This window comes from Podarcis vaucheri (genome assembly GCF_965113315.1).
Source record: "Podarcis vaucheri genome assembly, chromosome: 8".
Classification (NCBI taxonomy): Eukaryota; Metazoa; Chordata; class Lepidosauria; order Squamata; family Lacertidae; genus Podarcis; species Podarcis vaucheri.
In genome coordinates, this window is record NC_138766.1 from 33700656 (window position 1) to 33727684 (window position 27029).

Sequence of the window (27029 nt, forward strand, 5' to 3'; positions counted from 1 at the left end):
TCATTTTTACCATCTGCGCATGCGCGAGCGGCGAAACGTGGAAGTAACGTGTTCCGTTACTTCCAGATTGCCGCAGAGCGCAACCCGAATTCACTTAACCTGAAGCAACTTCAACCCGAGGTGTGACTGTATACCTGAAGGAGTGTCTCCACCCCCATTGTTCAGCACAGACACTGAGATGTAGCTCCAAGGGCCTTCTGGCAGTTCCCTCACTGTGAGAAGCAAAGTTACAGGGAACCAGGCAGAGGGCTTTCTCAGTAGTGGCACCCGCCTGGTGGAACGCCCTCCCATCAGATGTCAAAGAAATAACGATCTGATGTTTAGAAGACATCTGAAGGCAGCCCTGTTTAGGGAAGTTTTTAAATGGCTGATGTTTTAACGTATTTTTTACCTTTTGTTGGAAGCTGCCCAGAGTGGCTGGGGAAACCCAGCCAGATGGGCAGGGTAGAAATAAATTATTATTATTATTATTATTATTATTATTATTATTATTATTATTCCCCACATTGAGGAGGAAGATCTGAAGTGAGATTCTGAGTGTGTTTGGGTTGTCATGCCAAGAATTCTCACAACTGGTAACCCTGAAAAAGCATTCTAAGCATGCTCAGCCAAACATACTGAAAATCTCCCTTCAGACCTTCCCTCTCAATGCAGTAGTTTGAAATCAAGCCAGCTTAAACAGAGATGTTGGGGCAGTGATTGCATGCCCACTCCTCACACTCTTCCTTTTTTGCTCACACGAATTCAAAGAAACAGCTGAATAATGTTCATGATAGATCTGATTCACCTATCACAACATCCATACAAATGTCTCCACCAACGTTTTTTAACCACACTTACAGATTAAATAAAATGCAGATACAGATGGGAAATCAAAGGGGAATGAAAGTAACAGGTACTTACCTTATACCAGGAGACTGCCCCTTTTGAGACTTGTATATCCTGAAAATATTTACAAGGGAGCGACACATCTTCACCGCACGTTGCCACAACCTGTTCTGCAGCATCAGCAACCCCATGAACCACATGCCAGACTACAGGAGAGGAAACACAAAGACAGGCTATTTATGGGGAGGCCACTCAGATGATCCGCTGTAGCAGAATCTTGAAGCAAAAACAGAACCTGAAGTCATGGGGTGATGAAAATTAGAAAAAATAATATATATATTTACCTTGACTTAGGAAGACAAGCTGATAGCAATATATGGACGCCATGGGCACACAGTAGCTGAGATCTATCTACTCTTTTCAGGAGATGGTAAGTGAAAAGATGTGAAAGAGATTATGCCTATAACTGTGTGCAGTCAACTCAGGAAACAGATGACTGGGGATCCCCCCCCCTCCTACACTCCAGCTAAGGAAGGTCTCTGGCTGTAGGGGGAAGTCCCATGTGTTTTCCCCTTAGTTTCGGCCACTGGGGTAATTGGAACCACAGTGCTTGATCTGGTATTTCAAATTTCAGCGGCACCCTGTGCGAGGCCAAAATTCAGCCCCTCCCATTTTGTGCATGCGCTACGTCATAGTCATGGTGCCCTGCAGTGCCCTCTTGGCTCAATGCCCAGTGCGGGGAAACCAGCCACGCTGCCCTAAATCTGGCTCGGCTTGAGGAGGGGAGATTTAAAGCTCCCCTCGCCACCTGCACTCCTGACAACCCCACTCCACATGCTGCAATTCACCACACAAATATCTAGTTTGACCTTGAGATGTTTCATCATCTGCGCTCTTATATTGTTAGAAAATCTACACAGATTTTTGTGTGTGTGTCTTTATTATTCTGTCATTTCATGTCACGATTCAATCCTTTTTTTGTAAACACTCAAACTGCTTGTGCAGAAACGTCTTTGTAGCATGGACTGTCGCTACATGATGTCATTATAGCAAAACCCTATCCACCAATGCATTTACATTTCAAAACCTTCTTCGGATGCCCTTCTGTTTTTCCTCAAAACCAATTGCAAGTATAATCACTATATATTCTCTTTGAATGAATGGAGCACTTCTTGCATGAAATATCATCAGGGCAACAAACAATGCAGGAAAAGGGAAATGAAAGTCATTTGGCTGATGTGATGAGGTCATCTAACTCTGAAAAATTTCCACAAGTGGGTTTTCCCCTCTGGGTAATGTTTAGACTGTACTTTCCAGTACATACACGCATGATTGATTACTGATTCCCATAGCCCAAAATCACTTATTTCAAAAACAAGGCCAGCTTTGATCCCTAATTGAGTTAGTAATTATAAAGACTAGGACTAGACTAAGTTTGTTTTCCATTTAGAAATAGCTGCTGGGGTGGCATTCAGTTCAAGCTCTTTGCTCATGCTGTTTTCTCCCCAACATCCTCTAGCTTACTATTTGCTACAATCTCACCTTTAAGGGCAGATAGCAGTTTAAATAAGAAGGGGAATGGGTAGCTAGAGACTTATAAATACATTGAGTTAATAGCATGTATATGTGGTTGAATACTAGAGCTGCAATCTTAAACCTACTTGGGAATAAGCCCAATCAACTCAAGAGAGCTTACTTTTAGGTGTGGAAAGAGTTGCTTTATAAATGTTCCTTAAATGTCAGTTTTCTCTTTCTTTCCTTCTTTCTTCTGCATTTATATAGATACTCTGTAACATAAGGTCTCTGGGCAACTTAATAAAAACCAAATACAGTGGTACCTCGGGTTTAGTACTTAATTCGTTCTGGAGGTCTGTTCTTAACCTGAAACTGTTCTTAACCTGAAGCACCACTTTAGCTAATGGGGCCTCCTGCTGCTGCCACGCCACTGGAGCACAATTTCTGTTCTCATCCTGAAGCAAAGTTCTTAACCCGAGGTAATATTTCTGGGTTAGTGGAGTCTGTAACCTGAAGCGTATGTAACCTGAGGTACCACTGAACAATAATTAAAATACACTAGAAAACTACAGAAACTATTAAAAACTCAAAACACAGTTTAAACGCTTTTTTAAAAAGCACACCCTCAAAGGACCTGACCATATGACATACTTAAAAGTTCTGGGACAGGGGTAGCCAATACATGCCTTCCATGTATTTTGGACTATTTTGGTATAGGGGGAGGCAGCGGCAGCGTGTAAGGGCAGCTGGCAACAGGATGGTGTGTGGGGAGGCAGCGATGGTGGTGCATAAGGGCAGCCAGTGGTGGGATAGTGCGGGGGGGGGGTGTGAGGTGGCAGAGGGATGGTGCAGGGTGGCAGTGGCGGCAGAATGGTGGGGGCGGGGAGGTCATGTCCCGATTTGCCTTCCCAGGATGTTGGAGGGTATGGTAAAAATGTGCAGGATATTTCAGTGACCGAGTTTGGCCTATGTACCTACTGGTATGTACGGTGACAGAGTTACCCACCCACTGGACAGAAAAACTGAACAACAGCAGTGAATAACAACAGTTACAGTTTATGACCAATGACACTGTTAGCGAAATTCTGCTTAAGTGAGTGGGTGATGTGAGAGTTTTAAAGGAGAAGCACTGACTGCTGACTACGTAGGTGGTTTTGGAAACAGAGACTGTATGTGGGCGGATTAACATTTAATTTATAAAGAAGTGGGTACTATAAACACATTTTGTAATAAAAACAAAAAACCAACCAAGCATATGATCAGGACTGGAGTAAAGTAGAGACCTTAATCCAAACTACAATTGGGCAAGGAGGTTTGACTTGCTGGTGTAATCATTTGAATACAGCACAACCGCATCTTATACAAGGGTTCTGCTCCTAAAGGTAAAGGTAAAGGTACCCCTGACCATTAGGTCCAGTCGCGGACGACTCTAGGGTTGTGGCGCTCATCTCACTTTACTGGCCGAGGGAGCTGGCATTTGTCCACAGACAGCTTCTGGGTCATGTGGCCAGCATGACTAAGCCGCTTCTGGTGAACCAGAGCAGCGCACGGAAATGCCGTTTACCTTCCCGCCGGAGAGGTACCTATTTATCTTACTTGCACTTGACATGCTTTCAAACTGCTAGGTGGGCAGGAGCAGGGACCGAGCAATGGGAGCTCACCCCGTCGCGGGTTCAACATATACACAAAAATAGCATAGAGGAGGGAAGAGAGAGTCCACTGTACTCCCCGAAGCCCATGTGCCAAGCAAGTTTCACTCTGGGATGCTCACAAGAACCCAAGTGGACCCACTGCATGGATAACTTTTAAGTTCTCCACCTTGACTGGATTTAACTTGCCCAATTTCAGCCAGCATAACTTCAACTGCATATGGTTGAAATCGTGCAAGTTAAATGTGCATAAGATGTAATCGTATTGTACTTCTTGTCTGCCTTCATACTTTGTGTTGGTAGTATTGTTATTTTTTTAAAAAAAGCTTTGTAATCTGTATTGGGCAAAAGTCAAAAGCATTTTCCCATTATAAAATGCCAATTAATAATATTAGTCTGAATTAATAGGAAAGATGACCCTCGGGGTCCCTTCCAACTCTATGATTCTATGTTAGCTGAGATATTTAAAAATAGGGGAGTTATCATCAAGATTCTTTTTTAAAAATACCATAAACCAACTCTAGATGGCAACAGCACACTGTATACTTTTACCATAATATAACAGCTGTCTTAAAAGCTGGAGCTAACAGACCTTTTCAGGAAAAACCCATCTTCAGAAGCTTCTGGTAAATATCAGTAGATTCTGATACTTTGCAAAGGCAGTAAAAATAGAATCATGTTTAATATTTCTCTGCAGTTCCCCCACATTTAGCATATAAATGAGAAGTACTGTAGGATTAACGTGTGATTATGCTAAGAACTCAAATAAACAGTAAATTTGGATCTGCAGTTCTTTGAGTTTGATTCAGTTCAATGGAGGAAGCACATATGTGTGTATGTATATGCCTTTGCCCATGCATGGAAAAGATCTCTGTGCATATCTGAGTGCATATATGGCTGTGAATAAGGGTGGTAATTTTCTCATGGTTTTACCTTATTTTAACACAGTTACAGTGCAATCCAATGTGTGTCTCCTAAGAAGTCCCATTTAGATATACAGGGTTTACTCCCAAGTATATATAGGATTACAGCAGCAGGGTATAGTATTATAGCCTCAGTATGTTTCAGACTATAACTTCTATCAGCTCCAGCAGAGCTGTCTGAAGGGCACCAGGATATCAAAGGCTGGTCTAGACAGAGAAACTTAAATATGCTTTGTTTGTATAAGGATTGCTTTGTTGTAAACCAACTTGTTCCTTAACAGGCTGACCTGATTTTAAATAAACTCTTTAGAACTTCGGGAATTCAAAGCCAGCTCTGGTATGAGAAAGAGAACTTGATGTCAATGTAGACAAAACTGGTTGCTGCTTTTAGAGGTAAAAGTAAAGGGACCCCTGACCATTAGGTCCAGTCGTGACCGACTCTGGGGTTGCGGCGCTCATCTCCCTTTATTGGCCAAGGGAGCCAGCATACAGCTTCTGGGTCATGTGGCCAGCATGACAAAGCCGCTTCTGGCGAACCAGAGCAGCACACAGAAACACCGTTTACCTTCCCGCCGGAGCGATACCTATTCATCTACTTGCACTTTGACATGCTTTCGAACTTCTAGGTTGGCAGGAGCAGGGACCGAGCAACGGGAGCTCACCCCATCGCAGGGATTCGAACCACCGACCTTCGGATCAGTAAGTCCTAGGCTCTGTGGTTTAACCCACAGCGCCACCCGCGTCTCTTAGTTGTTGCTTTTAGGATGTGTATAACTCTTTACAAACCTATGAGTTGCGAAGACAAAATGAAAACTGATAAATTGGTGCCTGACCAGGAATGAGACCTTGTGTTGGTAGTGAATAGCATCAACCCAGTGTTTCAGCCGTGGAAAAGGCAAGTTCCATATGAGGGATTATTAGGAAAGGATTGAATCATATTTGGCTTATCAAGAAAAGAAATTACTAGCTATAATGGCTATGGTTTACCTCTATTGTATACCAATTGCTGAGAACCACAGATGGGGAGAATCCTGTCACACTCAGGTCCTGATGGGTCTTTGATCTGAGCCAATAAGATTGTTCTTATGGTCAGCTGAAGAAAAGAACTAATGACAGCAGGTAGAGTTTTAAACATGAATACAACGTAATGAGCTAAACATCAGGAGTTCACTTGTTCTAGCTACTTGTTGATGATCATTTGGCATTTATGTTACTTTTTTAAAAAATGTAAACCATGTAATTGAAAATATATAAGCAGTATACATAGAACAATATAAAACAATTATAAATAATACACAGATAAAATCAGTATTGAGGGCAATATTTATCAGGAAAGATTTGCTATGAATATTCCAAACCAATTTTACTTCCACCACTGCTGAGAAATTAATTTGTTTTTTGTAAGAGCATAGAAAAAGAAGGAATGTTTTGCATTTCTCATACAGCAAGCAGAACCAGTCTAATCATATTTCAAATCTCAACCACAAATCAACAGAAAAGATGTGTCAATCCTTGATTCTAGAAAAGGACTTTAGCTACCTGAGAAGTTAAGCTGCAGGTTGTAATAGGCTGTGAAAGCTTTCCATTCTTCTGGGGAATGGCACAGATAGCTCAATATTCAATTTACATAAATAATCAAAATGGTGTGACATTATTTCAACCTGTCTGCATGTCTCATGGCACCGGTAATCTAGTTATATTATTATGCAGCCTGTCCCTTGATTCCAAAGTGTATGCATAAAATTTTATTTAACATTGGTGCTGCCTCCAAAGTTTACCACAGTATTTTCCAGAAGTCATGACATCAAAATAATAATAAAGGAAGAAAATTGAAATAGTCCAGCTTCTTAGTTACTACTCACTGAATTTTGATTTTTTGGGGGGTGGGGTTGGGGGTGTTAGTTAAATGCACAATACCAGTAGATGTGGGCAAGATTTAAGGGTAGAATCTGGACTCAGATCTAAGGATAGTTAAGGCAAGTGCCAAATTAGGAGAAATTGATTGTTTAGTAATTTTGGAGGTCAGATAAAATGCTTCCCCCCCCCAAAAAGTACCTTTTCTTCCTGCCTCTTGATTGCTTCTGTTTAAGTATTATCTTTAAAGGAACAGAGCATCCAGAAATACAGTAAACACATTTGCCCAGGTGCAGGAAGAGAAGTCTGCATGCATTAGAAGTCTTCCCCTTGTGCTGCCAGTGTGGATCTGAAAATACATTGCAATGCCATTAGGGCCCTTCTTGAAGTGGTAGGATGAGTCTTTTGAGGTGAATGGGGATGATATATGCATCACGGGCCACCACTGGTTATGTCTGATTAGCTGCTAACAGCTGAATTGGGATAATTCATTGCCGTACAGCCAATTTCTAGGAGAATTCCACAGTAATTTCCCCAACACATTTATTCTAGATGTCTTCTAGACGCATACAAAAGAACCCACCTGTCGTTCTACTATAATCCATCTGCCCCACAAATTTGACTTGATTTCAATTAATTATTGTACAACCTTTTTTGGACCAGGGAACAGCTAGAAGGGAAACAATTTACTATTTTATGTTGAAAGCAAAACAGTCAAAAGATACTACTGTAGCCTAATATAAATTAGGAAATGATTTACAAATTAAAACCCACATCCACTGACAATCAGAATCACTTCTGATGCCCTTATTTGTTTGCTAATAATCCACAGTTTGGGCAATGTGCAGCCCTGGGAGCGCAGCCCTAAGAAAAGATATAAGGCAATACATCCCAAATGGGTAAGAAGCTGGACCTTGCTTTACTATCCAATTTGTAATTTTCCTACATTTCTTCTCTTCGGCTTTCTAACACTGTTAAGAACAATCACATATGCAGACAAATACTGTGGGCCCTGTGTGAAAAGAAAATGCTTTTAATAGTGTAGACTCCAAGATTGCCTTTCCTCTCAGTAGATCTAGCCAGACGGAAGTGTCCTCAGCTTGCAGACAGTTCGACTCTATTTCGACCTCTGTGGAATGAAATTTATGCAAATGAGCCTCCTATTGAGTTTGTATCTAGCCTCACTGCCTTACAGATGTCACACGTGGCCCCTACAAAATATTGCAGTGCAGAGTGCTCTTGTTCAGGATATCCATTCCCTCTTCCTCCTGGTTTTTTTACACACACGCAGACACGCCATACACAATGAGTCAGCATTTTGTGACCTTGAGCACTGAACATGCTGAGTCCTTGTGGCAGGAGAGGGTTCCCCCCCTTACTTATTTTATTAACAAAACTCAACTTCCCACCCTCCAGTGTTTTGTTTTTTCTCTCTAAAAATGTACTGCAGCCAGCATTTAATATCACTGGTAACTGTGGGATATAAGCCAGCCAGATATAGTTACTTTATATGATAAAGAAATCAATGTTTATTTATTACAAGATGATGTAGTTACACAAGCTTATGTGGTTACTTGAATATACTGCTGTCTATTTAAATCAGGGGTTGGCAAACTGCGGGCTGGATCAGGCCCAATTGCCTTCAGGATCCAGCCCGCAAACTCTCCATGGATCGGTGTGGGGATACTGTTCGTTTGGGCTGCACCATTCCCCCCCCCCCGGTACCATTTCCATTTCCCCCCTTCTCCCTCACGCACACTGTGGTGGCGCCTTCACCCACCCTCCCTCCTCCTGGCTTCTCCCCGCCTTGCCTAGAGGAGGGAGGGGGCTGGGCTGAGTGCCATTTTAAGCAGCCTCTCTCCGGAGCCAGCCCTTTCATGCTGCTCATCTTCCCTCCACCGCCGCCACCCTGGTGCTCCTGAGAGCCAGAGAGCGGACGAGCTCGTTCTGCCTACCCACAAGAAGCAGCAGTGGTGGTGGCAACCCCAGGGAAGGTAAGCAGAGCGGCTGGGGCTGGAGGGTGGAGAGGAGAACAACTTGCCCCCTCTCGCCTCTTCTTCCAGCTCTGCCCCCCATGCTGCTTCTCCAACCCGCCACAAAGTCTGGGGGACGGTGGACAGGCCCGTGGCTAAAAAAATTTGCCGACCCCTGCTTTAAATGAATATGCACTTCGTTAACATGTTACTTAAATGCAGCTTATTTTACAGTATATGGTTTATTTACACAGATATGCAACATGAGCCTGCGATTGGAAGGGTTCACAGCATGAACACCCCAATAAGGTCTTGCTTCTCCCACTGCCTTGGATCCCAGCAGAGATCAGGCCTGGCTCTCCCTCTGCCTTTCCAGGCTGCGGCTTTGCTTCCAGTTTCTAGCTCAGAGCTTTCCAAGCTGTTCATGTTGGTGACACACTTTTTAGAAGTGCCTCATTTCGCAACACAGTAATTCAGTTTTACTAGGAAACAGGAGGTTAAATGAACCCCTTTCCGGTCCCATGGGGAGCATTCGCGCGGCACACCTACACACGCTAACGTGTCATGACACACAATTTGGAGAGCTGAGTTCTAGTTTGTGTAACTGAGCTCTCCACTCTGGCCTTTCTGTCTTCCTAACTGCCAGAGAATTGAGAGAGGGAGGCATATCCATTTGTTCTCTGGCACAGAGTCACTCCCTTTGTTACCTTAGTGACCCATACTTAGCTTGCCATTACCAGGGTCGCCTGGCTATTGCAGCTTTTCATTTTCCTTATATAAAAAGTGAGTTAGCGGCACAAGAGCTCCAAATTAATTTAAATTAGGTAACCTGAATTTGCTAGTATATGATTCTTAATTATTGCTTTGAATGTATACTTAACTTTCTTTAGTAATGTTCAATTCTGGGTTGCTTTATATTATCTTTTAATATAGGTTGCAAACCACTTTGAGGTTTTTTAATTAAAAATATAAAATGGTATAGAAATGAAATTAATAATAACAATCATCACCATCATCATCATCATCACTATTATGGGGTAGGGTCAAATATGGAAGTGCCCATAGTATAAACATTCTATATTTTTTCCTCTAGTACTGTATTGGCCTGAATATAAGCTTCACTTTTCCCCAAAATTCTGACCGTGAAAAGTTAAAGTACGGCTTATATTCATGACCTTATGGTATCTAGCCATGAGTGTGGGCAAACAGTACCAGGAGTGTGGCAAAGCGGCGCCAGCCCCGTGTGTGGTTCCCCGGCCTCTCCCACAAGGGCGGGAAGGGAGAGAGCAAGGAAGGGGAAAGGCCGCTGGCAACACAGTGCACCCCCCAAGTATGCAGCCAGGAGCCCCCCCCTTCAATTTTAAAGGTGTGGCTTATATTTGGGTGCGGCTTATATTTGGGTCAATATGGTATTCATTCTGCTAATTCCCTTTTTGAGTAGAAGGAATCTCATAGATTCTCTCTCTGCCCATATGTTCGCCCTTCATTATTATTGGCCTTTAGTTAGTTGAATAATAAGTTTCTTCCCATTCTGACAGCTGGTCAGAGTAGGATCTCCTTCCTTGCTGCAGCTACCCTACTCACCCTGGCTGCTGCCACTTACAGGTATCTTTCAGGCTGTGCCTCTCTTTTGTAATATGCCAAAAGTTTTGTTCTAAGCCAGGTGCTGTCTAGAGGGCATGTGGAACATTCCTTATTTTGGCCACATGCACTGAAGGAATGCATAATCTACAGTCCACAAGCAGCTTTTGGCAAAGAATCAATTCCTCTGCAGTGACTTGAAATGCTCCTACTTAACAGTCCCCACCAGTAACGGAGTTCAGTGACAGCAGCAGCTAAGATTTATAATGCACCTTGAGAGTTGTGTTGTGTGTGTGTTCCTTTTCTTCCCACTCTGATCAGTACAATGCTGAGAGAGCAGTTCATCAATATAAGCAAAGGATGCAGGAGAGAGAGGTATCAATCTTCCTCAAAGGATTATTATCAACCTCTATTTCGGAGAGAAGAAGCAAGGGGGAAGGGAATCAAACAGACCAGATCCTGATATGTAGCTGCCAGCATAAAATTAAGCAACGGTGAGGGGGAAACTAAAGACCGAAGAAGAAAAAATATACTCCGTGTGCATTTGTACACACAACTGAAGAGCAATGAAATTAGGTAAAAGGAAGATACCTGACGGAAAAGCACAAATAACTCAGGAGACACGTTAGGTTACACTTTAAGTCTAAGCTATTCAGAAGTCTAACCCTTTAGGAGTTTGCCATAGCCTTCACACATCAGTTCCAGGTATTCCTGTGATTTTGTTTGCAAGGTACAGTGGCAGTAGCAGCTCCCTTAAATTAAATGCCAGCATATCTGCTTTTTATTTATTTGATACATTTTTCATTATTTGTTTTATTTAGTTATTTTCTGTCCATTTCATTTTCTTTCTGTCTGTTCTGTGGGGGGTTTTTGGGGGGGTTGCTTAAACTCCCTGTTACTTCTAGATATTGAAACTGATATCTCTAAGGTACATTTTGTAATTATTTTAATGAATATTTAAGTTGTAGTCTCACCTGCTAGTAAAGTTGAATGAATGTAAATATTCTATTGATATTTATTTCAGTAATTGTAATGGTCCAATCCAATCGGGTGGCGCTGTGGGCTAAAGCCTCAGCGCCTAGGGCTTGCCGATCGAAAGGTCGGCGGTTCGAATTCCCGCGGCGGGGTGCGCTCCCGCTGCTCGGTCCCAGCGCCTGCCCACCTAGCAGTTCGAAAGCACCCCCGGGGGCAAGTAGATAAATAGGTACCGCTTACCAGCGGGAAGGTAAACGGCGTTCCGTGTGCGGCTCTGGCTCGCCAGAGCAGCGTTGTCACGCTGGCCACGTGACCCGGAAGTGTCTTCGGACAGCGCTGGCCCCCGGCCAATAGATGTGAGATGGGCGCACAAACCCCAGAGTCTGTCAAGACTGGCCCGTTCGGGCAGGGGTACCTTTACCTTTACCTAATGGTCCAATCCACTAATACATTATAAAATAGGTACAAAATAAATGTGTGATTTTCAGACACTAGCTTATAGTCAATACCAGGCCTTGTGTCAATTCAAAGCCATGTTTACATTACTAGCTCTGTTCGCTCAAAGAGTAAATGGATTCAAATCCATAAACCTGCACCAAATGAGTGAAAATGTCTGGCTTTTTATTGCCCTTGTATGACTCTGATCTCCTGTACAAACAAATTAGTAAAGCACATTGTGAGACCTTTATAAATTAGTGGAGCACATTATGAGATCTTTATAAAATGTTATTGAATGGGCATCCTGTAGTCTCAAAAAAATTGTGTGTGTGTGTAAATGAACCTACCTGCTTGGAAAGGGAGCATAGGAGGAGGGAACTGATTCATTTGTTTGCTTATGTAAATAAAAGTGCTTACTCATCAGTAGCTGCTGCTAGAAAATGTTGGTGGTTGTGAAGGGGAGGCGGGCAATCCCTTAATAAATACTATAGCACAGGGTTGACAGTGAAGTGACTGATGATGAAGAATTTGCCCCCTGCTGCATCCCAGTGAATTTGACAGGTAAGACACTTTTCCCTCCTAAAATATCCAGAGGTCCCTTAATATAGAGTAGTATGCACTTTAACATACTGTAACCACTTGGCATACTGTAATGTTTCTGGGTGGAGTGCAGTAATTCAAGTTAGTGGCTGTGAGTGTGAAACCAGGAGAGTTACATCCTGGATTGATTAGCAGGGTAAACCATATACAGAGCTTAACTATTTAGTGGTTAAGAGCCTGGGCTATGGTGTCTTTGGTGCTTCTTAAGGCAGGTCCCTACCCCCACCCCACTTCCAGCGCCTCTGCGAGGAAGGACAGACGCAGCCACTGCAAGCATCTCCCCCGGGGGAATGAGCAGAGAAGCTCCTCTCTCGCAGCAGCAGAGGAACGGCAACTCCTCTGCTGCTATTAACCCTTACAGAGCCGAGTGGCAGGAACCCCTTGGCTGCTCGGGGCAGAGCACAAAGAGAGGCGCAACAGACACTGAATTTTATTGCGGGGGCCAAAGGTATCTGGCCCCTTGGAGTTGGTGCCTGTGCGCCAGGGAGCATACTGCATAGGCTATCCCTTCCCTATCATGCAGTATCTTACATGGTCCGTAGAGTAAAGGGGGTGGGGGTGGGAGAGGAAGAATTGATTCATCCACTCTGCTAAAATATATGTGATTTTAATATCAGCTGATCTTGCTTGAGATAGGTTAAAACTGCGGGTATGTGACACTTGCCGGTATAGGGCGGTACGCAGATTAAATAAATATAATAAAAAGGGGGAAAACCCTTGAGGAACTAAGTAGAAGCATAAACTGGTGAAATTGGCACGGTTGGGATTGCAGTATCTGGAGACACTCAGTTATCAGCACATGAAATCGACAGCAGAGTAGGCTGAACCCAACCAACAGAATATATTGAAAGCAATCAGAACAAGGCGCCTCGAAGCTTTTACAGCAGAACGTGCCATTTACATTAGGATGAATTGCTGAAATTGTAAGGCGCTTTGAAGCCTATGTGAGAAGTGGGATGCCCCTCCAAAAAAACAAAATAAGGTATATCATGGCTCTACATAGTGACGTTCTGGCTCACCACACTGGGCTGTGGGTTGTAATCAGATAGAGAGCACCAAAACAACAACAACAACTAGAGCTAACACAAACACATGGCCAGGAAAACAACTGAACTCCGCAGCATTGGCTGTTTGGGTCCTTAGGGCACCTCCAGTCACCTTCGTTTTTCACACTGCTTGCCAAGATGTGACCTTGCCTATCCATTGGGGGGCCGGGGAAACGACAAGCCGTTACTTTTGGGGTTGAACGACAAGTCCTCTCTCTTCCCCATCACTGGGAAGGCGTTTGGAGAGCGTGGCGGGAGAGGACGGTCGTTCCCCCCCCCCACCACCCTCTGCCTCATGCAGCGGCTGCTTCCCGGCACCTGCTGGACAAAGTACAGGAGGGGAAGTCGTGGGGGGGGGGGGAGAGCATTTCAAACGGTCGTGTGAGGTGCTTGTGTACGACAATATATAACGGGCGCGCGGGGGGGGGGGGAGAGAACGACGACCGTTACCTCCGCCTCCTCCTCTCTCGCCCTGTTTTGAGGGCTGGGCTGAGGCGGAGGGAGCGGGAGGACGTTTCTTCAATGAATGGCGAAAGGCCGCCTACCCCCCCACCCCCTCCCGTCAGCGTCGCTGGCGGCAGCGGGCAGGTTGCCATGGCGACGGCGCTGATCCGGGGCTCCTCGCGGTAGTAACGGCAAAGCCTGGCAGCCCTCTGCTCTCTTGCCAAACACTCGCTGCTGGTGGTGCTGCTGCGGAGCAGAGAGGCGAGGGGGAAAGAGCGCCGTCTGCAGAAGAAAGCCCGCCTGCTTGCTTGCCTGCCTTCCCGCCCGCCAGCCGGCAGGGACTCAAGCGAGGTACGGTGCGGCGCCCTTCGCCCCGTCAGGCCCCCCACTCCCCCCCCCCATTTCGCAGAGTCTGTCAGCTCTGTCTGCTTTATTACTGCACCAGTATCTTGTCTCCTCGCGAAACGGGGCTGCTGCTGCTGGTGGCGGCGGGGAAGGGGGGGGGGGTTGCAGAAACAGCCCTGCCTGAGGCGGAGGCTCCTTCAACGTGCAACCTGACACAGCCTCCCGTGCACTTTCTGTTGGTCGTCGAGGGTCAAACTCGTAGGGTCGCGGTGGGGGGGGCAGCCCTCCCCTCGGAAATAAATGTGACTAAGGCTAGGAGTGGGTGTGGGGAAGATGAAGCCTTGATGGAAAGAAGTGAGGAAAGTTTTGTTTTGGTGGGGAGTTCAAAGGCTGGGGTGGGTACTCCTCGCAGCCCCTCTCTGAAATCAGTGGCAAAACAGGAGCTGGGCTGCATTGCAAATTTGCTTTTCCTCAGATGTATCGAAAAGTCTGCACAGGGGTGGCTTGTCCAGGTTTATTGGAAGCGATCGCTGAACGGGAGCGTAAGGTCCGTTGTTGCTTGCTTTCTTTTTTTTAATGTCCCTCCCAGAAGGGTGTGGAGGATGAAAGTGGTCCACCTTCAATTGTGCGCTTCCAGCCCCTTGACGATGGGGGTAACTTTTTTCTGATAGGGTTACAACAAGTTGATTTGCTGTCCTTGCAATGATTTCAAAGATACCAGGGGAGTGATGCTGACGGGTTTGTGCCATTTTCATTGCCTGCAACTGGTGGACCTCGCTTCTCTCCTTTCTATTGGGAGCTATGTTCGTTTCTATATTTAAACATCCATGCCGGGGTAAGTTAGCGATAGATTGTCAAATGGGGGTGGGGGGACATGTTTTCCTCCTGGACGTTCTCTCCTGTATCTGGTTTGACTTTTGACCTTATGAAAAGTGTATTGTGGTTGGAAGTGAACTGTATAATCAAAACACACAGAGATATGAAAGGCTGAAACGTGGTGTGCCTTATTACTCTGTTGAGTTATTGGGATTAAATATACACTTAGACCTATTTGGGAAGTTTATGTGAAATACCATCTTATGCATAAATTTAATTTTTATTTTAAAAAGGATGAAGTCAAACCAGAAGGAAATAACTTTGCCACCTGGAAAGTGAAATAGCTGGGTTATTTGTTCAGTGACAAAAAGGAGCAAAACCAGGAATGATTTACAACTTTCTACAAGTTTGCAGTATGTTAGTTCTGATAATACAGTTAACATTAATTTCTAACATCACTACTGTTTTACTCCTGAGAAAATCCCAGAGTGCTTAATACTGGAAGCCAACTGGAACTGAATAATTTAATACTTCACTGGATCATATACCAAGTAGTTTTACATTACTGTGATCATTTATGACATGGTTCAGTGGTACTATGATTTAGGACAAGGGCAGCCATCTTTCTGCTCTCCAGGTATTGTTAGACTCCAAATCCCATCAGCCTCACCCAGCATGATAAATGATCTTCACTGATGGGAAGTGTAGTGCAACAAATATCTGGACAGCACTTCGTTGACAACTCTTGATTTAGGGGAGTTTTATTGGACCAGAATAAATTTTTACCAGTTACCTACCTGAATATTTGGATGCATGTGGTAGATATAATATAGAAGAAGACAGCATGGGGCAAAAAGGATAGCTAATAGCAAATATCAACCCAAGAACCAGAATTCTGTGTACAGTAATTTTGTTCATAATCCAAGGCAAGAAATATATAATAATATATTTGTCAGAATTCCTTTATCTTTAAAGGTTGCATGACAACAAGCATCAGTTTAGCAACTGAAGCTTTTTCTAGTATGGAAATGTAGTAATGATGTAATATTTCACCTGTTGAATTTTGTTTGTCACTTGGGTATTAGAGGCTCTAATAGAGCTCTAATTTAGAACCTTATCCTCACTCCTAAAAGTTGGCAACTAATATTTCTTTAGCAGTTAGTAGCATGGGCATCAGCTAAGCAGTGGAGTCCTATATATGTACAGTGGTACCTCGAGTTACATAAGCTTCAGGTTATATACGCTTCAGGTTACAGACTCCGCTAACCCAAAAATAGTACCTCGGGTTAAGAACTTTGCTTCAGGATGAGAACAGAAATCGTGCTCCAGCGGTGCGGCGGAAGCAGGAGGCCCCATTAGCTAAAGTGGTGCTTCAGGTTAAGAACAGTTTCAGGTTAAGAACGGACCTCCGAAACGAATTAGGTACTTAACCCAAGGTACCACTGTACTTAAAAGTACTAATTAGAAGTAACCCCGCATTGTGTTCAGTTCGACTTTTTCCAGATAGGTATTTATAGAATTGTGGCCTAAGAGTTTATCTGTTTCAATGAGATGCCAATCCTAAGTGAGTTTTCTTATGAAAGAATAATTATTAGGGTTTATACATGAGTACACCCCAGTTTAAAGATGTCACATCCTTCCTTTAAATACGTATGAAATTATGACTGCTGAAATACTGATCAGTAAGAGAACAAAATACACTTGGTAAGATTGGTTTTGTGTTGTAGCATGCTCTATGTCAATGATATTTTTCTTTAATTGTCCATCATAGTGCACTTGGCTTGTTGAGAAAGCTATTTCCTTTCCAGTTCCCTTTGTTCTTATGTAACATTGTGATACCTTTTGTGTTTGTAAAATTCATTGCAACAATGACCTGTGTTAGTATTGTAGCACAAAAGGCCATGATGTTGCTAGACCTTTTCCTAAAAGTGATATTAAACAGAATGTGCATATCTGGATGGTGAAAAAACAGCTCAGTGTATGTTTTTTCACTAAACCATGGCCCTCACCATCTGCATGACACAAATAAAGGAAAACATAGGGACCTAATAAAAATTCATATTTAAAAACACAAAAGAAAGTCAGAGCCTCCCCTTTCATATCACAGCAGCCCAATTCTGTGCTTCTTCATCCAAATATAATTTTCATTGAGTTCAATGGGAGCTTACTCAAAAGTACTGGTAAGTGTGCACAGGATCACAACCTACTATACTGTAACAATTATATAGAGTAATAGCTCTGAAAGCTCTGTTGGTCTTAAAAGCAAGCATGATGAAAACCCAGAAAGAAAATGAAGCAAACCTTCAGTGATATCATTATAAGCTTATTGCTTGCATGTGTATAATAATTCATGCTTATATGAATAAAAGCAGATATTACATATATGGTAAAATTGCTAGTTGATATCAAGAACCGTATGCAGTATGTAGGATTGTCCAATACTTTTTCAAGCTATAAGAACAATATGGTGCTCAGAATGTACCTAATTTCTGTACTTCACATTATTGTACACTATCTATATCTTTTAGGATAAAAGTAAAATATCCATCTTATCCATGATCTTCTGAAATGTCTATTCTATACCCTCTTGACCCCATCCACCTGACAATCTGTTTGGGTGAAGAGAAGAAGGCATGGCTTTGAAATGTCAGTAAGAAAGATGTAAAGTAGCTGTTAGAAATACAGTATCCTCCTGAAGATTTGGGTACCTGCCAGAAGCGACTTCAGACACATATTCAGACACTTACCAATGACCCCCTAGAGACTGTGATTTCATTGTTGCTATGGCACACTGATGGGACCTAGCAGTAGGTGTCTCAGGAAAATCTCCTGTGGCCATTATAGACATTCTGAAGAGTAGTTACTTCTACCTATTTATTTATTTATTTATTTATTAAGTCAATGATGCTGCAGCAACAAGCTATTGATATACAGCTGCATCATAAGGTATTTTTCAAATAAGACACAGAATCAGCTTGTGTCCCTGTTTTAAAACACTGCTCTGTTCTGATTTCATGTCTGAAACCATTTGTTCCTTGCTGAATACCAGATGTGTCTTAAATTTAGTGGCATCTCATATTTTAAGGAAATGGCCCTTAATGAAAAACATCACTGTTCCAGAAGAGTTCCATATTTCAGAAAATTACATCTCTACAGAACATCAAGTTCACAGTGTCTCTCATTTTTGACATTTTGATCTGATAAACGTAATGAAAAACAACAGAGTGCTTGACTAGTCTTTGGTATTTATGCTGCAATCCTAACTCCACTTACCTGGGAGTAAGCCTCATAGAATTCAGCAGGATTTACTTCTGAGTAGACATTGTTAGGCTGGTGCTGTGAGCTCTGCTTTTTCTCAATAATTCCTGCCCAGAAACCACTGAGCTAGTTCATGCGCACAAATGAGAACATCCCACCTCTAGCCAAGAGGATAAACTGACCTGATATTTTGGTTGATTGGTGCTCACTGTTGGCCATTACCTAACCGAAAGGTGGGTTGCAACAGCAGCACTCCCACCATACACAGACATCTGTGTTTTTTGTTTTTGTTTTACCATGTAAGACCCCAAGGTGCACGTTCGGGCTAGAGATGGGTCTTGGGTCTGAAAAGACTGAAACTACTGAATGTGATAAGCCACTTTAAGCAGCAGACAAGTGGGATATATAAATAAATAAAATTAATATACAAATAGGGTAAAGAGTGAGTAGAACTTATTCTGGCTGGGCATTTGCCTCCATCAAGCTCCCCTGCAATAGAGCTTATGTTTAGAAGAGATTGTTGAATATGTTCTTCTGTCTTTAAGGTGTTTTTGCATGACATGAAGTTATATGATACTAATATACTACATCCACAAGGGCAGGACAACCTAGTGAGTAGCAATTAGACTGCTCTGGAAAACCCTCAAGTGTGGAACACTATTGGCATTACCCTAGGATCTCAGAACAACAATCTGGTGCAGGTTTCACCCTGTAGTGTTCCCAGTTGCTGCTTATTCTGTTTGCTCCATTCACATACAAAGCAAGGAAAAGGAGCTGAAAAGGAAAATCCTTAAGGGGAACACAGTCCTCCTTCATTACTAAAAAGCATGATATGGAGCATAGGCAGCAAAAATAATTTTGCCCTGGAGTGGCAATATAACTTGAGATAACTCTATATGTTAGTGATATAAACCCCCACCTTCCTTGAAAGATGCATCTAGTTTTGGTGAAATATTTATTTGATGCTTTTCCTGAGTTGGAAGCTCCATATTTGCATCCAGTTTCACATTAAGTTAAATTTGGCGGCAGTGTTATGCACTAGAGCTGGCCTTTTGTGTTTTCAAAGTTCTCATATCAGTGCAATTCAGGGAAATTAATTCCTGTGAAAACGAGCAAGTATACATCCAGGGAAGAAAAACAGTAGCCCATTATAACTCCCTGGGATCCCTTCAGAGGGAATGCATGAGGCCACTGTGTGACAGGTAGTGAATGGAATTGGGGGCGATATCTGTAAAAGACAATACAATCCTATCCATGCCTATTTAGAAGTATATCATTGAGTACAACAGTGCTTAATCCCAGGTAAATGACTATAGGATTGCCACCAGAGGCACAGTGGAAGAACTGATGTGCTGCATTACCTAACTGCTGGTTAAGAAAGGTGGTATTTGCCACAAAACCACTTGGAAGCCTAATCTTCCACACTGTCAATTGATTCAAAGTAGTAGGTGTGTGATTAATGAAGTGCAAGCAACACATAATATTTGGGGTGAGCAAAAAGCTCTGGGAGGCAGTGCTTTATGGTATCATAATCAATGTCCTCCCTTTGACCCTGGCTATTTGTGAACCATGGCTACATGTTTGCATGAGCCATCCTGTGGTATTGTTCTCTAGGTACCTCTTGTGTTGCACCTGCTTGTTACAGTGTCATTTGAATGTCATAGGATGATTAGGTATGGCAACAGTCCTGCCTTTGAGCAGAGGTAGAGTTGCCAGCATTTTTCTGGCAGAACTGCTTTGCCTTTTCACAGTTGTGTAACCAGTAGAAATTTAACTGGCCAAGCTTTTCCCCTCACTGCATCTATGTGGTAGGAAAACATTTTCCAGTGAAGTTAGTTTGTTACCCAACTGTTAATGGAATAGGAATCCCATTAGAAAGATTGTTAACCATAAGGAATTCCTTTAGACGACATTGTAGCTCCCTCCCATTCCGAAATGTAAATTCTTCCATATTTATTAAATTTGTATATTATGTTTACAGAGATTATATTTGACACTTCTGTTAATGCATTCTAGTATGATATTGTTCTTGACTATACATATATACTGTTCAGACTAAATTTAGACATATATCCATTTTTTTACTCTAAATTTAGTCTTGCATTGTGACACAGTCATGCACAGGAAGAGGCTACTGCGTCTCAGTGATTGTGAGTCACTGCAGTCTTGTTAGTAAAATGCTATTAGGAAGGGACTGCCAAGAAGGCTTTTTTCAAATCATTCACCTCATGTTATATGAATTATAAGTTATGCCTTCAGTGCATTTTTAACAGAAGATAATATAAATTGTCTATTCTGGGGCAGAAGTGGACATCTACATACAAATCACTGGATTGTTCAAAAAGGAGGAATGGGGTGGGGTGAAGAAGTGCACAGCTTTTGACAAGTAGTTTTAATACAAAATAAATGTTTACAGGTAAGATCAGAGATGTAGCCTTGAGACTGAAATTTGCACACGTATCTGCCAATATATCTCATGTCTTTCAACCCTTGTATGCCTATAATATTTCAAGGTTGACATGTAATTTCACACAATGTGATAGATATCACAGTATATTTAGATACCTGAGGTCAGAAGAAAATACACACCACTACACAACTATAAAATAGTAATCTACAACTGGGAAACTGTTTAACAATACTTTTCCACTGTCTTCCCTGCCTCCCTAAGATCTGAATCTCCTGCTTTTTCACATCCTTAATGCATTTCTTTTGACTGAGTTCACTGGTTAAGAGTATTAAAAATGCTGATTCAGAAAGGCAGTTTCTCTGCCTTGAAAGTGTTATTTTATTTACACATGAGCAATATCAACTGAAGCAAAATTGAAGGAAATCCTATTCTAAGCCTCTAATCCTTTCAATTCCAAATAGTTCTGGGAGGATTGTGGTGAAATAAGTTTGATGATATTACAGGCTTTGGGAATGGGACATTAAAGAGAGAGACAGAGCACATTCTGGTCATTCAAGTACTATATTCAAAAGCCAGAAATTATCACTATGCACATGGTTGAGTCAAAATATCCACTACCAGGGCAAGAAATGTAAAATATATAACATGTGGTTAATAAACTGTGCACAAGATGAATATTACCCAACCACTAACCTCAGTGTCCAAAAAAGTTTTGAAAATGCTTTGAAAGCTTTTTTATTTTAGAATATAACAAAAGGTGCTTATCAACAAAGGTCCCCATGTGACCCCCCCCAATGCCCACCATTTTAATCAGGGGTGCCAACTTGAATAAAGTATTGTGGGGGCCCATGTAAGCCCCGCTTCACATAATCGATAACTTGATGCAGTGCACACACTGCATCAATGCCCATCAACTTCGTGGGGGCCTGGCCTCCTCAAACATTTTATTGTGGATGCCAAAAACCCCATGGCCCCTAGGAGCTAGTTCCTATGATTTGAATAATATTTTATTTCTAAAATCAGTTTTTCTTTGGTCAGTATGTGCTCCATGTTTTCAACATTTAAATGAATCCTGTCCATAAAAATAACAATATTTTTTAAAGTGTGAACAGGAGTGAAATGGATTAGACTAGAAGATGCTTGCAGAAATGGCTAATCGATTTCCCTATTTGTAAAGAATGGTTTGTGTGGAGCTACATGATGTGCTGTTATGGGATCTTAAGAAAATGGTTTCACTCTTACAGGATCTTGTGGTGCAGTATTATCCAATAAAACACAGAGACCTAACTGAATCTCAAATATAAATCATGGGATATTCTCTCTCCTACACCCTTGCCCTATTACACTTGTACAGTTATACAAAAGAGGTTATGAGGCCAGTCACCACTAGACCACTCAGGGTAAAGACCTCTACAGAAATTGGATGCTCTACAGAAATAATTGCCTCAGCAGATGCAATTCCTTGAAGAGAAAAGGTTTTCGTCCTTTATGATTGAGACTCAATTAGATTTCCCTGTTTTACCAGAGAATACTCTGTGTACCACATAACCTTGTAGGAGTGAAACTAGCTTCCTGAACAGGGTTTTCTTTATAACTTGCCTTTCTGTTCAGCCCAACACTCCTATGGAAATGAGCTGCTAGTTCCCTTTTTAAAAAGCTAATTGGAATTTGATCCATGGTGTTAAGTACAGATGACAGTCTGGAGGTTTTCTAGTATAGCTGTTTTTAAATAACTTGCAGTATTCAGCCTTAAAAAATAGTGAACACTAAAGATTACATCAATTACCTTGCTGCAGTTTGCCATCAGTTGGATGCCTTTCAGACCCCACATAGAAATGGAATCATTGTATATTTCACATAGTGAATTTATAGATGTGTTTGAGGGTGTAGAATAATGGCTTTTTCAGGCACAATACAATGTCAACACAGGAGTATTAAATGGTTGATTTAGATGATACTGAATTACAGAGTCCTTCAGACTTGAAGCCTTGCCAAAAGAGCTGCCACAATTCAAGAATTCATAATGATTTCACCAATCTCTTGCCTGTCGTGTTTCTTCACTCCAAATTATGAAAGTGAGCACCATTTTCTATAGCACATCCAACTCTGCAGAACACTGATGGAATAAGCAGAATGTCCTTCCCGTTTCATACTGATATTGTTGCACGCCACCCCAATCTCTGAGTGGTGGGATATTCCAGAGGTTCCAGGCACTTACACAGGGTTCAGTTTCCTTGGAATGAGGGACAGCAGAGACTGTGGTATCTTTATGGTATATGGCTTATTTACACATATATACAGTCTCCCATAGCCACAACTGTAGATTCAAGCAGAAATCAAGTGTGGCGCTCATTCTTTGGCTTCTGTCTGTGTCTAGCCCAGCTTTCAGCTCTCACACACTACTCTGACTTTTATCTTTCTCACTACCAGCCAGATGAGGGAAGAGGCCCACCCATTTGCCCTCTGGTACAGAGCAATTTCCTTTGTCAGACTAACAATCATACCTAGGTGGTAACTATGACCCTTGCCTGGCTAATTCAGCAATGGAATCCTACATTGGATTTTAACACTTGCTGTATCCAGGACCTCAGGAATTAGAAGGGCATCATACAGTCTGACTCCCCAAACTCACACAACAATATTATGAAGCATGGAGTAACAGAGTGCAGACCAACATTTAACAGCATTTTAAATTGGAGTTTATGCTTTAATTTTTTTTAGTTTAAAGCCATCTATTCTAGCGGCCATCATCCACATATTGCAGAAGGGAATTGCATTGTTTAACTTCTTTCTTCTTTGTTGCTCACTCATAGCCAAGTAAGATTGTCTTCCATGAATATGGTCTTAAGTGAGAGTGTCTGTAAGTGACTATGGAGGCCAATTCTGGATCCACACATCCTTCCACAGTGGGGACATAGGTTTCCGGGTGGGAGTTGATCATGGTGAGGATTTGTCAAGCGTGCCTTCCTCTTAGCACATTTCTCCCTTTTATCCTGAGTTTGTGCTTCTTCAAAGTCCATGAGGCCTTTGGTAGAGGCTATTGTCCAGTTGCAGCCCTAGCAAGCTAGTGTTTCCCAATTACCTGTGCTTATACTGCATTTTTAAAGATTTGCCTTGAGAGAGTCTCTGAACCTCCTTTGTTGTCCACTGGTATTTTGCTTGAGAATAGAGTAGTTGCTTTGGAAGATGATAATCAGGCATCTGAACAACATGGCCAGTCCAACAAAGTTGATGTTGAAGAATCATTGCTTTGACACTGGTGATCTTTGCTTCTACCATTAGTTCGCCTGTCTTCCCAAGGGATATGTAAAATTATTTGGAGACACCATTAATGGACTCTTCTGAGGAGTTGGAGATGGCGTTTATAAATGGTCTGTTTCACAAGTGTACAGTAAAGATGGTGGTACAATAGCTTTGTAAATGAGCATTTTGGTTTCCCTTCGAATGTCTCAGTCCTCAAACACTGTGTGCTTCAATTGGGAGAAAACTGCACTCACAGAGCTCAGGCAACTATGTTTAACTATGAGCTGAGTGAAGAAATACTTCCTTTCGTCTGTTCTGAATTTTCATTCTGAGTCATGAGAAAGCGCAAAAAAACTTATCCATCCATTCACACACCTCTTTCCTGACTCTCTTGTTTTCCCTTTATCCTAAACCTTAAAAGCACCAGATGTTGCAACCTGCTCGAGCCCCTTGGTCATTGTGGTTGCGCCTTTCTCAGGGGTGGCATGTCCCATTCTATGCTTGAGGTGAAATCGAAGCTCCTGCCACCACCTACCTGCTCCTGCCACCACCTGCTCTGCTGCCCCCTGGCACCGATTGATGTGATCTTGCCCAAAACTAGTAGCTATGTCAGCAGCAGCAGGGCAGGTGTGTGTGTGTGGGGGGGGTGTTCTACCACCTGATGCAGTGGTGGTCTCACCAAATGGCTAGGCCGGCTCTGCCTTTTCTACAGTGTATTATATCTGCAATAGATGCTTAAGTGAGGTGCTTATGTTGATGCTGGTTCATCTACCCCTATTTGGGGGCATTCAAACAATGACATTCTAGTCAAAGATACTTTTTGGCTTGGCTAGTGGAATCACCGGGTTCCTTGGCGCTATATATAAAAAAAATAATCCTGTGAGGAACCTGGCCTTCAGTTGAACTAAGGAGTCCATTGTCTAATATCAAAGCATGTTTGCTAGAGTCAAAAGAATAGTCTGAGTTTACAATTGCAGTCAGTGTTCCTTCCCTACTGAACAAGTCCATCACATTTCTGTACTGCAGAATATGTTCAGTCTAAGCAATGAAGTTTAAATTCTCCTGAAGCCCGAAAAATTCCAACACAGCATTAATTTGAGCACGGCAACACTCCAACAATCCTAGGACTAGTGATGCAGCACTTTATTTTACCATCTTAGCTTTATCAGCTAATAATTTGTGATGAATTATAATTGTTCTCAGAAAGTACTTGCATCTGATCCCAATTTTAAGAAAGTGTTCATTTACTAGGTAGGCCCTATTTGATACTGTATAAATGTCTGTTGCCAGAGGCTACACTGCACGTTTGAGGTAATGGTAGATTATGACTGCACAAGCAAATAAAACATTTTTCTAATTAGCTTTCATGTTTTTGTGTGTCTCATGCAAACCAATTACTGCTTTATCTTATTTCCACACACAATTGTAGGCCACAGTTTGTGTACTACAAGCTTTGTCAGCATTCAGTATTCAAATCTGGTTGTAAACCATATATTCCTAATCTGTATCTGAATTAGCATAAAAATAAAATCAATGGGAGCTTTGCCATTGGCTTCAGTAGAGTGCAGACTACACCCTATGTCTGTTGTGAACCCGGAATTATAGGAAATCACAACTGTCTTTCTGTCAATACACATTCATTTAAACAAATGTCATTCCTGAACTGGTATGCTGGTATAGCCATGGGGGGTGGGGTGGGATTTAGAAATGGTTGAAGTAAACTAGATTGAATTAATAGTTCAAACCTTCATGCAACATATCTCCTTTAAACCTTGAAAATCATTATATTGTATAAATTGGATTGCTATTTGAAACATGACCCATTTTTAATCTTGCCAATGAATTTTATTGGCTGAGAACTGCAGACCCTCCAAGTGTCCCTATTTTCCAGGCTCAGTACTGGATTTACAGAAGCCACCCTGGTTTCTGATTTGATCCTGGAATGTCCCACTTTTCCTTAGGATATCCCTATTTTTATCACATAAATGTTGGAGTGTATGGTAAGGTAAAGGTAAAGGTACCCCTGCCCGAACGGGCCAGTCTTGACAGACTGTGGGGTTTGTGCGCCCATCTCACATTTATTGGCCGGGGGCCAGCGCTGTCCGGGGACACTTCCGGGTCACGTGGCCAGCGTGACATCGCTGCTCTGGCGAGCCAGAGCCGCACACGGAACGCCGTTTACCTTCCCGCTGGTAAGCGGTACCTATTTATCTACTTGCACCCGGGGGTGCTTTCGAACTGCTAGGTGGGCAGGCGCTGGGACCGAACAGCGGGAGCGCACCCCGCCGCGGGGATTCGAACCGCCGACCTTTCGATCGGCAAGCCCTAGGCGTTGAGGCTTTAGCCCACAGCGCCACCCGCGTCCCTGGAGTGTATGGTAGGACCTTCCTATTTTCATTGAAGAAAAGTTGGAGGTAATTGAGTTATGTGACCCCTGAGTCAAGGAGATAAGTAACTATAGAACCTTTAGAAGATATCTGAAGGCAGCCCTGGGCAGGGTACAATTAATAAAAATTATCATTATCATTATCATCATGGAATAGGACGTTCCTATTTTCATCAGAGAAAGGTGGAGGGTATGGAACTGAATGCTTGCAAAGGTACAGTGATACTAATATGCCTATTTCTTTTCGTGTTGGGATAATGTGGGACCCAAACACACACCTCAATGAGGGACTAGTGACAAAGTTGTAAGAAGATGCTTTCTTGAACTCAAAAGTGCTAATTATATCTGAGAAGCTGGAAGCTGAAGAGGACTTCATTTGACTGAGTGTTCCTTACTCTGCTTTTTATATAATTTATATATGGCTCTTCCTTCATCTTGAGTATTTTTATGCTACTGTATAAAATAATATTTCAGGTTCCCAAATTTGATGAAAAAGGTAATATCAATGATGTATAAGGTGCAGCTTTTCTTTAGTGAACTGCAGGTTAATTTTACCCTTATGAGAGACTGCCCGTTTCTGACAAGACCATCAGAAAGTCATGTTGATTGGAATTTTTGTAACATACACATTTATTTTATTGACATAAGGATAATTAACCAAAATATCTTTATGTACCATGAAATGTCAGTTTCAATGCACTTAATATTACCCAGGGTGGTGTTAATAGCAATAGTTTGATCCATT

The 27029-nt window shown here is 42.3% G+C and overlaps 2 protein-coding genes across 9 annotated transcripts in view; one reads left to right on the forward strand and one right to left on the reverse strand.

Moving 5' to 3' along the window:
* CD83 (CD83 molecule) overlaps window positions 1-14362 on the reverse strand; it is a 26379-nt gene extending 12017 nt beyond the window's left edge. The window contains exons 1-5 of one of the 4 annotated variants that reach the window (XM_082235042.1): window positions 14269-14362; window positions 13495-13700; window positions 6971-7118; window positions 5903-6021; window positions 904-1034 (exon numbers count right to left, since the gene is read on the reverse strand). In XM_082235042.1, the coding sequence (XP_082091168.1) occupies window positions 904-1034; window positions 5903-6021; window positions 6971-7118; window positions 13495-13540 (444 nt within the window). In that variant the 5' untranslated portion in view covers window positions 13541-13700; window positions 14269-14362. Of the gene's footprint in view, window positions 1-903; window positions 1035-1172; window positions 3952-5902; window positions 6022-6970; window positions 7119-13494; window positions 13757-14268 lie in introns of those variants that run through there. The other 3 variants (XM_082235041.1, XM_082235044.1, XM_082235043.1) reach the window with 3 other exon arrangements.
* The window catches only part of RNF182 (ring finger protein 182), a 21557-nt gene continuing 8393 nt past the window's right edge, over window positions 13866-27029 (forward strand). For 3 of the 5 annotated variants that reach the window (XM_082235056.1, XM_082235060.1, XM_082235059.1), the window contains exon 1: window positions 13866-14177. The gene's annotated coding sequence lies outside the window, so the exon portion shown is untranslated. Of the gene's footprint in view, window positions 14178-14409; window positions 14526-14800; window positions 15007-27029 lie in introns of those variants that run through there. The other 2 variants (XM_082235057.1, XM_082235058.1) reach the window with 2 other exon arrangements.